At 40.1% G+C, this 14,925-nt stretch overlaps 1 protein-coding gene across 2 annotated transcripts in view; it reads left to right on the top strand.

The window, feature by feature from the left end:
* The window catches only part of LOC139444220 (uncharacterized), a 41,494-nt gene that overhangs the window by 16,234 nt on the left and 10,335 nt on the right, over positions 1-14,925 (top strand). Inside the window, exons 5-10 of one of the 2 annotated variants that reach the window (XM_071225142.1) lie at positions 5,759-5,853; positions 8,588-9,202; positions 10,552-10,616; positions 11,520-11,590; positions 12,866-12,934; positions 13,537-13,633. In XM_071225142.1, the coding sequence (XP_071081243.1) occupies positions 5,759-5,853; positions 8,588-9,202; positions 10,552-10,616; positions 11,520-11,590; positions 12,866-12,934; positions 13,537-13,633 (1,012 nt within the window). Of the gene's footprint in view, positions 1-5,758; positions 5,863-8,587; positions 9,203-10,551; positions 10,617-11,519; positions 11,591-12,865; positions 12,935-13,536; positions 13,634-14,925 lie in introns of both variants that reach the window. The other variant, XM_071225141.1, reaches the window with a different exon arrangement.

Below are 14,925 nucleotides of genomic sequence, written 5' to 3'. Positions count from 1 at the left end.
TTAGTTTTCATGGAGGTATAAAAATGAAAACCAGTATGCACACTTTGAAATCTGCAGGATTTACAAAATGTGTGCACACCGGCTTATACGTTTATACCTCTGTAAAGGCAACATAATATTGATGTCAAGTCTTATAAATAAATAAGTCAACAATCTGCAAAGATAATCATTAACATAAAGAAACTGTAGACAGTACTAAACCAGTGACATCGATTTGTACCATTATGCAACACAAGCCCCACCCACTATTATCAGCCAATCAGGAAACAGTAGTCCGTAAGATGGGCCTGGCCTAATTGTTTTTAGGTTTGTGGAAACACAAATGGAAAACAAATTGCTTGGTTAGCCAATGAAATGTCATGGAATCACTTACAGTTTATTTCTATTTGGATGAACTCCTAATGATCCGAGTATTTACTCATCACACAACAAACCCATGTTTCCCCAAATAGTTAGCTAGAGACTAGCATGTGTCCTTTAGTATGAGCTAACAAAATAATTATTGATAATTCTATAGGTCATGTCGATAGATTCTTAACTTGTCCTACACAATGAAACCTTGTTGATGTTGTGGGGTTGATGGTATACCATGCAGGGTCTCACAGTGACCAGCCTTGGGCTGGGACAGGTAACTCAGGTACATAGGTCCGGTGGCTCCTGAGTAGGTCCCGGGTACCCACAGGACTAGAAGAACCCATGGATAGCCACGTGATATACTGTATAATGACAGTAACAATAAAACTCCATGGCTACACTACAAGTTGATGTTCATGTTCCTTGTGACTTTATATACCGTATTCGACGTATTAACCGCCCCGCTCTAATAAGCGCCCATGGTGATATTTGCTGATATATTGGCTGGTAGCAATCTCAATTAGCACCCCTTCCGACTGGTCAATGTACACGTCTTATATATTTATTTGCGTATAATACACACTCGTGTGTTATATGCACCCTTAATTATGGGCAATTAAATTATGGAAAAATATATCTGTCATATAAAATAATTTCAGGCTGTCAGTATAAACCACGAAATTTACTATCTTTGAACTTTGTCACCAAAATAATATTCTAATAAGAGCCCCCTATTTCTAATTTTTAGAGCGCCCTGGGCGCTTGTTGCATCGAATACGGTAATTGAGTAGCGATAAGTTACAGTCATCGTCAGTGTATGCATGATCAGGTCGTTTTATATGTGTATCTAAATAATTTTTGCCAGGGTTGCGGTTAAATGATTCCCATGCGGACATTTTGTACCCAACTCTTGAGACCTATAGCAGGTGGGGCTGGGTAATAGGGTGGTAAATTTGGACTTTTCCCAGCCCAAACCCAACCCCTTTGGGACCATATTTCATTTTGTATTTTGGTGTTGTATTAAATTTCAAACTCTTAAGGATTGAAAACATAACTATCCATGCTGATTACAAAATTTAAATGTGACATATTCAAAGCATATTGAACACATTTGGAATCATGGTGAACAAGCCTTTCTTGTGTTCACCCCTACAGGGCCTCTTGAAAAGACCTTGGTACTTCTCTGGTAGAACTGGAGGAACTGAACATGCCGTGATAGCCAATTAGATAAAAGTTCTACATGTTCTGATTATATCCTTGGAAAGCAGTGCTCCAGACAGACGCTGTATTGGTGTATTGTATGGATGAAAACTAGTCAAATACAGACTGATTGCAAATTATAATCATATCAAATTTGTCGGCTACCAATACCACATGCTTGTCACAGTACCTTGTCCATTTATTGTCAAAAACATTCTGCTTAAACGGGAATAAGTAACATCGTGTTTGTTCCAATCCTGCATTGTCATTGTTTATAATTATGCATTCCAGTTCTCTCGTGTTTAGTCTAGCACTGTCTAAAATCTGAATGAACAACACAAGGTCTTTGTACGATTGCTGCGCAATATCCTACCAGTACTCGTCAAGTCTGCAATTACAAATGAGCAGTATGGTACTTATTGGTTTGAAAAACATATGTCTGATACTCGTCAGTTCTACTAAAGACCTGTACTGTACTGTACTCATAATCATATGGTTGAAAAATTATGTGGAACACTGCTTTATCCGAAAGTCAGAGACTGCTTGTGTAGGGGTTTGAAGAGTATTGTATCAATGTGTGGACTAATGATAAAATTTCCTGTTTAGAGAGTCTGGTTTCAGACCAAATAGTTGTCCTAGCAGATTTCTTTCAAGTCATTCAATATATCAAACCCCTTAATGTGAGCATGAAATCAAAACCAAAGATGTGAGGCACGTACCCCTTGCTTGCATTCATCAAGTGCCCACCTACTGGATTACCATGCTGACATATTGAAGTTTTCAGCCACATCTGGTTCACCGGAAGCAATTACATATGTCACAAAACAAAGCTCCCAATATACCGACTAATTTGTCACTTAACTTAGTATTTTTCACTGGGTATTGTCAAATCTGGTCACGATTTGTTTACACAAGTGGATTCAAAGCGGTTATGACAAGGTCATTATCGTCGCAAGCCATGTATGACCATGATAACTAATCATCAACAAAGTGAACATGTAAAGCAGAGTAAAAGAAAACAAAATTGCCCAACTGCCATCCATACCAAGAGACCGTGGAAGCCGTAGGCCCTGACTTGATTGGAGTCGGTGCTGAACTCAGCATGGTACGTTCAGAGTCTGTGTATAATGCCTAAATCTACACAATAAGGATATCATGTTTTGAATGGTTATATGAATATATCGACTGAAACTGCACTACAGTCTCCAGACATTAACGTTTATGTACATCAAGTGACTGTTTGAAAATATTCATCAAGAAAAATGAAACGGAAAACTACAGGTTATGCTGACAAACATATCAACATAAATTTGCTGAATAGACAGCATATCTTACCATGCTAGCCGTGCTGGGAATAAGGGCAGGTAGTTATTGAGAACACAGATAATCAAGTACAGTTACACAACACCAGATGCTTAATGAATATCAATGTTTTCTTGCGTTCAAAAGATAATGTTAACTTGTGTATGTAACAACACTGAAACCTACTGGTTTCAAGGTGGTCAGATCACCTGTAACAATGTGTAATGCAAGATAGGTTATATTTAGGATAAATGTAAATGCATTATTCAGTCTAACTGCAAATACCCAATACTTGGTATGGTATGTCACAATTGCTTTTGTCATATTGGGATTATGAACTAAAACCTGTTTAAAGGTAGTGTTACTCACATTTTCATTACTTTTAAGAATAGGCTTGGTACTCACATTAAATTCATAATTTATAGTATACCATGGTGCATCAGTCTAGCTGTTTATCATTACACTAATTACAGTATCTCAGTTCCACACATTCCACTGATTACGTCCACGCCAAGACTTTTAATGGGCATGAGACATTGATCCTGCTGATTGATACTGCCAGTTACATCTTATACACAGGAAAGAAATAGAAACAACAAAAGTCAGCATTTTCACTTATCAGGTCCAGCTCTGTAAAGCATGTTTTCCGTAGTTGGTTGCACCTCAGTGGGTCTAAAAAACATAAAACCCTTGTGTTAACTGGTTCAGATGTGTATTAAGTCAATAACCATTACCGTATTCGACGTAATAAGCACCCCGCTCTAATAAGCGCCCATGGTGATATTTGCTAATATATTGGCTAGTGAACAATTCCAATTAGCACCCCTTCCAATTGATCAATTGATCGCGTATAATACACACTTTCCTTAATTATGGGGAATTTAATTCTGGAAAAATATATCTGTCGTACATAAACATTTCAGTCTGTCAGCATAAACCACGAAATTCATCTTTCAACTGTTTTTTTTCACTAAAATAATATTCTAATCAGAGCCCCCTATTCCTAATTTTGAGAGCGCCCTGGGCGCTTATTACGTCGAATATGGTACTTGTTATAATGTTGGTGTTATACATTATTGAAATTTGTATGTTTTCCATTGTGCAACTTCAGGATCTAGTAGGTATCCACTGTGGTAATGTTGTAGGAGTGTCTTGTGTACATGTATGTGGGTCTTGATCAGTGTAGTGGATGTTATCACTGTACTTTCTGAACTGATTTCACTACAAAAATATTCATAACATTGCCATGCCAGTTGTGCATGGGACATGATTAATAAACATGCCAACTCCTGTGCTCCTGATCCATGTGTTTAATATTAAAGGCATGAATTCTCATTGTTTGATATGTGTCATCAGTTTGTTCAATGTACACAGCCTTCGTGTATATTGGCATGATCATAATTTATAGAAGAGTTTAGACATAGTAGTCAGAAAGAACATACACACATGTATTATGATATATATTTTTATTCAAACAATCATGTATACCTTCAGTTTTGACTGTATGTACACATGTCTTGCTTCAGCCTTGCTTGACAATGGTATAAGGATTTATACCGAAACGTTGCCTTGACTAACTAGTAAATAAAGAAGTTGTTATCAATAAATTATCTCTACTTTGTACATTTGTCTAAATTCGGTGAGCTTGTAGTCCTTGTGGATCATAGTGAACAGCTAGTGAACAACCATTTTTCTCATTTGTAGTGAAGAATGACGTACCGCCATTCATTGATCGTGTTGACTGAAGGTTGAACAACCATGAACATGTTTCAAAACACTTTGGCTGTTTAGTAAAGTGATTCAAAAGTTCAGTATTTCCTTGTTCAGCATCTGATTTCACCTGATGTCCTTGTGACTATAATGTAGAACTGAGCAGCCAGAGGTAGCGAAGGGAGGGAAAACTGGTTTGTGTGATGCTGAATATCCCATTCAACCTTCAAATCCCAGTGTCCTCTTCATCTTTGCAACAAATCCCATATCTGCATTGTTAAGCTCTTGGAGGGTGTCAGAGGATACTACAAGTGTACACTGTTCCTTCTCTGCCCCAGTGGCCCCAGTTTCTGATGTCCTTTCATATTTACGTTTGAAAGCATTTATGTTGATTTTGTTCAAATGTTCAAATGCATCATTGCACTGTGCTTCATTTATTTGTGAGGCCTCACCCTGTTTGAAAGCTTCTCCAACCTTCTGGCGTATCACAGTTGCAAGATCTCTTCCTGTTTTGGTCTTATCTAATGGCCATTCTTCACAAAGCCTAAGGAACTGCCTGTACCTTGCTGTGGCCATGTTGCTTTCATAAGTTAAGGGGAGGTTACTCTAATTTCCTAAAGGTTATCTTGATTTCAGTTGAAGTGGTACATTCCATGTTCAAAACCAAAGCGCGTAAATATTTTTTGCAAAGTTTCACTTTGTAATTGAAATAGAATTTAAATATCTAAACAATATGCAATGTATCTTCTTGATAATATCAAAAGGCAATTTTTTAGTTTGTTTAATGACGTAAAAGTTGGTTACTGGTATTTCAAGAATGCATTTTGTGTGAAAGTCTGATATAAAAACAGATATTTATTTTCTATTATGTACTGTATGTAACATTGCACACAGAAATAAAGGCATGTTTTCCATTTGCATAATTATACCACAATATATCATTTCAAATACTGTAGTTTTTGAAATGAGAAATGAATCATATTTGTTCCCAAAGTGTCATTGTGGATCCAAGGATTTTCATAATTAATTTCATTTTTCTCCATTTGATCTGCACATTGAAGAAATGAGCTATAATAATTATTCACTAATATAATTATTTATGAGAATAATATTACTCTGTTACATTTATTATGACAAATAGGTTGTCATGGTGACTAACCATGTAATCCTTAATTACTCATCACATATACAGGCTCTGGCACAGAGAAGACAATGGATGCTGCTGGTTACTGCAGATGAATGAAAAGAGACAAGCATGGACATTTTTCCTTGCCCAACCCGTGGAAGGTTGGTTTGGTCAGTATAAGGTTTCCTTTACCGGTCACTTGACCAGTGCATGGTGTTGCCATAGTCTCAGGACTGTCCCACTAAGGCATGGTCAATGGTGGAGGTAAAGTATGTCTATTACTGACTCTGTTCTTCTGTTAATAATTCCATGAGGATAGTTTTGTTCTTTAGTTTTAACATTTTTCTCAGGGCAGGTCTTCGAAACCTTCCCAAATGAAACTTTGAAAGGTAGAATGTGCAGTACATTTAACAATAATCCTGGATGGTGCATTGTTCTGTTTTTATTATAAAGCCATATATATTATAAAATTAAATTAAATGACTAAAACCAATCTTTTTTGTTGACCATGTTGTCTGGAGGAAAAAAAAGACGTGAACAAAGCCTTGTGTTTGAATGTCTGCACACCTCTTGGCCACTCAAATATCTGCTAATTGAGTGTTGGAATCTTCAGATTAGTTTTGATCCTTGGTCTGTCTGCATGGGTTTCACCAAAGGGGTTAATGTCTTTTACCTGCATCACTTAGAACTTTCTCCCAACATTATCCTGCAACACCCTGATATAACAGAAAAAACTGCTCAAAGTGGTGTTCGACTCACTCACTCACTGTCTGTAGCAATTGCAGACAGGTCTGACTGTGTCATACCTGACTCTTTAGTGTACAAGAATAGTGAACTAAGTTACAAGGGGTGGCTGGAAAGTTCTAAGCCCAGCTATGATGGCCTGCTTTAATGGAGTTGGTTGCCAATTAGTTTTCAACATAATCCCCCCCACCCCCAATGTCCACACACTTCTGCCAACGATGCTGGAGTGCCTGGACCCCACTGGTGTAGGAGGCTTCCTCCTGGTGGTGTCAAAAGTCCTCTACAGCACAGCAGCATCGGTGTCATCATCATTTCCATAATGCTTGCCAGACAGTTCAAGTTTGGTAAGAGATGAAACTCAGATGTAGTGATGACACCTAGTCTGGTGAATACAAAGGATGTTTAATGGTTTCAAACCCACTGTCATGCATTAAAGCCATTGCATTAACAGAGTTGTGCACAGGTGTGTTCCTACTGGTGGAACAACACACCTTTAGTGAGTACTAGTCTTGATATTCTTTGACAGTTGCCTTAGCAGATTATGATCTTGACTGGGGAGAACAGAAGCCATCACCTTGCAAGTTGATGGAACAGACTTTGCCTTCTTCGGAGCAGGAGACGTTAGATGTTTCCACTGCTTTGTCTGTTGTTTAGTCTCTGGCTGATATTGTGAATCCATGACTCATTCATCTGTGGTTACAGATCACTCAACAAAATCAGCTCTCAAAGTCTGCTCTCAAACCACGTAAATTCTCACAACAGATGATGAACCTGGAACATTATCTGATGAGAAGCCTGGGAAACCAGCATGCTGAAACCTTTCACCAGTTCATTCCTCCGAATGTTCTCCACCTTCTCATGAGAGACGCCTACTGCCATGTGACCTGTGGTGCACTGTCCATGATCACGTCCCATATGTTGTCAACATTTTCCTTAGTAATGACAGTTGGTTGAAAGTCTTTCTGACCTTGGGTCGTCCTTGAGGCCCTCTTTTCCCGTCTTGAACTCCATTTCCCACTTGTTCACTGTGGTGTGGTGAGGTGAGGTGAGGTGAGATGGGGTTTAACGTCGCGTCCAAGATTATTGCACTTATATAGCGACGTGCATGTACGTGTGTGTGTTTGTGTGGCTGCTTGTAATAGTCCGGACTGATGCCGACTTATAGTGCTAGCTCACTGAGATACTATGCCGCAGTTTAACATGAATATCCCACTCAGACACAGTATACTGACTCCGAGCCGACCAGTCCTTGTTTTAGCCCCTTAATGGCGAGCGCCAGACAGGGTAACAACAAGTACCATCTTTTAACGTCTTTTGGTATGACGCGGCCGGGGATTGAACCCCGGACTTTCCGCTCTCCGGGCGGACGCTCTACCACAAGACCACGGAGGCGGTCTGTTCACTATGGCAAATGAAGGAGTATTATCCCCTGTAGTCGGCATGGATGGCTGTTGGAGTTAGCCCTGTCAGTTGGAGATACTTCATTTTGTCCATTTTCATCAACAGAGACTAACTAGTCACTTTGATGCCATGCAGATGTATGCTGCCAGGTTGTGTATTTGGTTCACATGCGGCATCTAAGCATGGAAAGTATTGTACTTTATACATGCAAACTGTTGAGGGTGTATCATACATCCTTCGTAGTTAGGCTCAGAACTTTGATCCGTACCCCATCATGCCCATAGCAGTGAAAACATAGAATCTGTGAGTAATGCCCCACCATATTTGCCGCTTTGATTCTCCTGTAGCATGTTTAGTACGGTTTAGATAACCTAGTTGCATGTTCCATAGTTCCTGAACATTAACCCCTTCAAACCCATCTTTTTATTGCATGAAAAACAACCAATTTATGACCACCAATGTATATTTACAACTATTGTATTTTTATTTTTTGTTTTACTGAATAACTTCTTTTCTTGCATGCAGGCAAATACATTTCAGTGTGTTTTCCATTTAATTTTTGGATCAAGTACAATCCACATTAATGTCTGTAAGATGTTTTGTGAAACGTATTGCTTAGTAAATACAAACTCTGAACTACAAGTACAACTACAAATTCATCATTTGAAAAGGTTAAAGAATGTTTTTTTTCAGCTCTCATTGATGTTGAAACATCTTGTCACTTTTCATTATAATTTTTTGTCTGCACAGAAGTTGACCAGAGCCTGGTAACCATAGTAACATGGAGTTCAGGGAATGATGGAAATGAATCTGGGGAGATGGCGGCAGCTACTCTAGGATCTCTGCGAGAGTTTCTGCACTTGCGTAAGATGCAAGCCACACCCCTGCTTACCCTGTCTTTGCCCCGAGACATTTCTGCACCCAGCTTCACATCCAGCACACCTAAGTCAGATGAGAAAGAGCTCAAAACAGAAGGGAAAAAGTCACACAAACTCATAACAAAGTTTAAATCATTCATAGAAAAAACTGCTCAAAGTAATAATGCATCCAAAGTTGAAGCTCAAAAAGAGGAGATTAAAAAGTATTCCAGTATTTTGAAATTTGGTTCATCTGCCTCTGAGAAGGTAGAAACTGAGGTTGTGGGGAATACACTGTGTCCTGAGGAAACTCCTCAAGGAGATCAGGCAGGGAGTGAGGAGATCCTCCAGGACTGTGTGCCTGACAAGAAGACCGTCGAGAATGGAAAGCAGCTTCTCCAGAGGTCGGTCAGTGATTCAGCTGCTCTCAGACAGGTGGCCAGAAGGAAGAACTCTCAGACTCACAATATCCCAGAGGTTGTCATGGAGCAGGCATGTGAGTCTACAGGTGAGCTAACATCATCTCAGTCATGGACTCATCCTCTTTCTCTTCTTCCTCCTCCCCAACCCATGATGTGTTGATTACAACCACCTCCCCCCACTATCCCGCACAACTACCCCCCACAACCACCCCTCACAACCATCCCTCACAACCACCGCCCCCCATTATCCCTCACAACTACCCCCGACAACCACCCCTCACAACCGTCCCTCACAACCACCCCTCACAACTACCTCCCCCCACTATCCATCACTTCCACCCCTCACAACCACCTCCCAACACTATCCATCACAACCACCCCTCACAACCACCTCCGAACACCACCCCTCACAACCACCTCCCACCACTATCCATCACAACCACCCCTCAAAACCACCTTCCACCACTACCCACCACAACCACCCCTGACAACCATCCCTCCCCCAGCAACCCCTTACAGTAACCCCACACAGCATCCCCTTATAGCAACCCCTAACAGCAACCCCTGACAACAACCCCTGACAGCAACCCCTTACAGCAACCCCTTACAGCAGCCCCTTATAGCAACCCCTAACAGCAACCCCTTACAGCAACCCCTTACAGCAACCCCTTACAGCAACCCCTGACAACAACCCCTGACGGCAAACCCCTTACAGCAACCCCTTACAGCCATCCCTCACAGCAACCACTTACAGCAATCCCTCACAACCACTTTACACAACCATGCCTCACACCATCCCTAACAACCAGATCTGGAGTAGAATAGGTCTTCAGCAACCCATGCTTACCTTAAAAGGTGACTATGCTTGTCGTAAGAGGTGACTAACGGGATCAGGTGGTCAGACTCGCTGACTTGGTTGATGCATGTCATCATATTCCAATCATCATATCCCAATTGCGTGGATCGATGCTCATGATGTCAATCACTGGATTGTCTGGTCCAGACTTGATTATTTACAGACCGCCATCATATAGCTGGAATATTGCTGAGTGCTGCGTTAAACAACAAACAAACAAACCTAACAACCATCCTACACAACCATCCTCTCAACAACCCCCTCTTCAACCACCCATTTCATTCACTCTAAAAACCATCTCACACAACCCCTCACAACAACCGCTCACAATCATCGCTCGCAACAACCCCTCACAAACACACCACACAGCCATCTCTCAACAACCTCGTCCAACATTATGTACAGCAAGCCCTCACAATTCCGTTTGACAATTGTGAACCTGCGTCAATGTGAATTGAAGCTTGGAATGCAATTACTGACGAATCACATTTGATGGAAACACCGGAACGAGTTCCAGAAGTCTGTTTGTCAGTGGTTGTTTGTAGCAGTTGGTGTACAGGGGTATACTGTTCTTCTCAGATCCAGCTCTGCTGTCAAAGTACAAGACTCTGGCCAGCCAGGCTGCTGCAGAACTGCTTGCCCAGGTAACTATATACAGCTTCTTCACTACAACATACAAGGGGGCTTGGGTGGCCAGTTCTCTACAGTACTGTCGTTCCCTGTGCAGAGTTGCTTCACTTAGCAGTGCCAGGATATGCTGTGTGAATTCCGAATTCGCTTTGATTGTGATGCATAGTGAGGTGTGGTGAAATGGGATTTGATGTTGCGTCCAAGATTATTGTACTTATATAGGTGTGTGTGTGTGTGTGTGTGTGTGTGTGTGTGTGTGTGTGTGTGTGTGTGTGTGTGTGTGTCTGTCTGTGTGTGTCTGTGTGTGTCTGTGTCTGTGTCTCTGTGTGTGTGTGTCTGTCTGTCAGTCTGTCTGTCAGTGCCTGTGTGTGTGTGCGCTTGTACTAGTCCGGACTAATGCCGATTTTTATGGTACCAACCCACAGAGATACCATGCTGCAGTCTCACATGAATACCCCACTCAGACACAGTATACTGACTCCAAGCCGGCCAATCCTTGTTTAAGCCACTTAATGCCGAGTGCCAGACAGGGTAACAACAAGTACCATCTTTTAACGTCTTTTGGTATGACAGGGCTGGGGATCGAACCCCGGACCTCCCGCTCTCCAGGCAGACGTTCTACTACTAGACCTTGGAGGTAGTCTATGATCCTTGGTTTGTCAGCATCACACCTGCCTGAGTTATTGGTTTTCTCAAAGAGCAAATACTTATGACCTGGCTCGGCGACCTTTCTATCACTTTGCTGACATTCGTATCCCAATTGTGTGGATCGATGTCTGCCCCAGACCTGTTGTTATTAAACAACAAACAAACAAACATCATGCACACATTTTGTTATTCATATATTAAGTTTAGTCAATGTTCTTGGTAGTATGAGTGTTGAGCATCATCTGAATGTAGAGTGTTTCTCCCTCCAGGTACTGAAGGCCTCCAACATAGAGCTAGACAAGGGAGCCGAGGAGCAGTTCAGCACAGCAGGAGGATGGATGTATGTACTGCTGGGAGGGAAGGGGGATAGTCATCTTATATTGCGATATTGATATAGTCATAAAATTTCAAATCAGGATCACTTTTAGACTGTTACATTTCATTTGTAATTTCTGGAAAATGCACAAAATATTAGTACCTGTTAAGAATTGGTGATCATGTTAATCAGTTGAAACAAATTATGAGTGCAGTCTGTGTTGATTTTTTTTTTCTGTCTACAAAGTAAAACTTTCATTTTGACATTATTTTCAGTAGATTTTAGACTTTGTTGAAGGACTAGTACATGTATCAGTTGATCTTAATAGGCGAGACAAAAATATACTCATTGACATTGGTTTAGTGGCTAATGTCACAGACTTACTGATAGTGTACCTCTTTCAATACTTAGAATATTAGTTGGTTGTTGATAAACATACCTCTGATGGAAGTGGCCAAATGGCAGACTTTAAAATTCACACTCCCATGGCTACCAAATTGTGCCGAGGACAAGTGAAACTCCAATGATGGCATTGAGGGCTGTTATTCTGAAGGAAGCTTTACTTTTTCTACAAACTGGAACTGAATCAAACTGACACAATGTAAGACTCGTGAAGATTCCGGGGTAGAATAGGTCTTCAGCAACCCATACTTGCCATAAAAGGCGACTATGCTTGTCGTAAAAGGCGACTAACTGGATCAGGTGGTCAGACTCGCTGACTTGGTTGATACATGTCATCGATCCCAATTGCGTGGATCGATGCTCATGATGACAATCACTGGATTGTCTGGTCCGGACTCAATCTTTTTACAGACCGCCATCATATAGCTGGAATATTGCTGAGTGCTGCGTTAAACAACAAACAAACAAATGACACAGTGTAAACATGTAACCATGACGTCTTGTTCAAGCAGGACCAGCTCCAAACTACTGAAGTTAGGTTCACACTAGTCGTCTTCACTTCTCTTGAAAAAAACTATTTTCATTATTCTTAGTGGTAAACATCTTTTTTGTCCTACATCACTCCAGGGCCCACTTGCACAAAGCGATCTTAGCGCTTAGACTATTGTAAGCTTATGCCAAAGTATGGGAGTTACGATCACTTTGTGCAAGTGGGCCCTGGGTCCCCCCCCCACTGATATACATTACATACACATGATATCAGTGAAATACTGCTCACAGCATCATTAAATTCAACTCACTCACTTAAGCTTTATTGTCCATGTATATATTTCTTTTCTTTCTTTGTCTTTCAAAAATGCAGGTGTTATAATCGATTTGTGTTTTTGTTTCAAACAGGTTTTATGGTTTTGAAAGTGATGTCGTGATACTGAAGAGATTATTCAAAGCAGGGTCGCATGTGCAAAGGTATGTAACACTTGCTTCATTGGTTAATCAGGACAGTAGCTGTCAACACACAGGTTTAGCAAACAAACATGTCACCATTATTTTAGCACTATTGATACATGACTTGCTGATACAATATTTGTAATATGAGCCAGACTCATGATTCACCAACGTTTCGTGAATTTATTAAATACCTAGGGTTCTGGCTTCCAGCAGTGTTTGAAATAACTCCAATATACTGGTAGGTGACAGTCAGTCAAGCTGACCAGTAGTTCTTCATCAGCACTTTCCTAGTATTTTTGTAATTCTAAACTGTTTTTGTGTTGCGTTAGATTGACCCACTTTAGTTCAAGTGAATGTAACAATGTTCAATAATCTGTAACATGTTTGAAACAGATTTTATTTCCATAAAAGTTACAATGCGTTTGTTAGTACCTCAGAAACATTGCAAAACTTAATTAATTTCATAGACATATACAATCTGTCTGCTCCGAGAGCAGAAGATCAATAGTTTGATGCCTGGCTCGCAATTCCAAAAGACGTTAAAAGGTACTTCTAGTTACCCTGCCTAGTGCAAACAAACACCTCACCTCACCTCACCTCACCTCGCCTCCATGTTTCAGCTACCTGGGTAAGGGTGTGGTCGAAGCCCCGCCCCAGACTGTGTGGGAGGCCCTCAGAAACCCCAGGACAAGATTTACATATGATGAATCATTGAAGGTACAACAACTAACAAATACAACCTACAGCTCAGTTGCTCCGACTCTTGGAGGGATAATAGAGAAGAAAGAATTCAAACTATTTAAATCTTTTCATGAATATCTGCAAAAATCTTTCGGATGGTTTAATTGTATAATTTAATGAAGGTGTTTCTTCTAATTATTTTTCCTGGTTTTAATAGATGCAAATGTATGCATCGATGATCCTATATGTGTACAAATCATGCAAATGTATGCATCGATGATACTATATGTGTACAAATCATGCAAATGGACGCATCGATGATCCTATATGTGTACAAATCATGCAAATGTATGCATCGATGATCTTATATGTGTACAAATCATGCAAATGTATGCATCGATGATCCTATATGTGTACAAATCATGCAAATGTATGCATCGATGATCCTATATGTGTACAAATCATGCAAATGTATGCATCGATGATCCTATATGTGTACAAATCATGCAAATGTATGCATCAATGATCCTATATGTGTACAAATCATGCAAATGTATGCATCAATGATCCTATATGTGTACAAATCATGCAAATGTATGCATCAATGATCCTATATGTGTACAAATCATGCAAATGTATGCATTGATGATCTTATATGTGTACAAATCATGCAAATGGATGCATCGATGATCCTATGTGTGTACAAATCATGCAAATTTATGCATCGATGATCTTATATGTGTACAAATCATGCAAATGTATGCATCGATGATCCTATATGTGTACAAATCATGCAAATGTATGCATCGATGATCTTATATGTGTACAAATCATGCAAATGTATGCATCGATGATCCTATATGTGTACAAATCATGCAAATGTATGCATCGATGATCCTATATGTGTACAAATCATGCAAATGTATGCATCGATGATCCTATATGTGTACAAATCATGCAAATGTATGCATCGATGATCCTATATGTGTACAAATCATGCAAATGTATGCATCGATGATCCTATATGTGTACAAATCATGCAAATGGACGCAATTAATTGACATTGTTAGTCTTGGAGGAAACAAAGAAGTATGGCTGTATCATTTCATTTATCAAAATTTGCTTGTCAAATATAACTGACATTTCTATTCTGGTGTGTGAATGAGTATGGTTTTATGCTGCTTTTAGCAATATTCCAGCAACATCGAGGTGGGCGACACCAGAAATGGGCTTCACACATTGTACCCATGTCAGGAATAGAACCCGAATCTTTGGCATAACAAGCGAACGCTTTAACCACTAGGCTACCCCACCACCCTCTATTCTGG

Source organism: Haliotis cracherodii, unplaced genomic scaffold, assembly GCF_022045235.1.
Source record: "Haliotis cracherodii isolate W230 unplaced genomic scaffold, xgHalCrac1.p SCAF_5, whole genome shotgun sequence".
Classification (NCBI taxonomy): Eukaryota; Metazoa; Mollusca; class Gastropoda; order Lepetellida; family Haliotidae; genus Haliotis; species Haliotis cracherodii.
The sequence above is the reverse complement of the archived record's forward strand: the minus strand, read 5'-3'. Positions and strand labels throughout refer to the sequence as shown.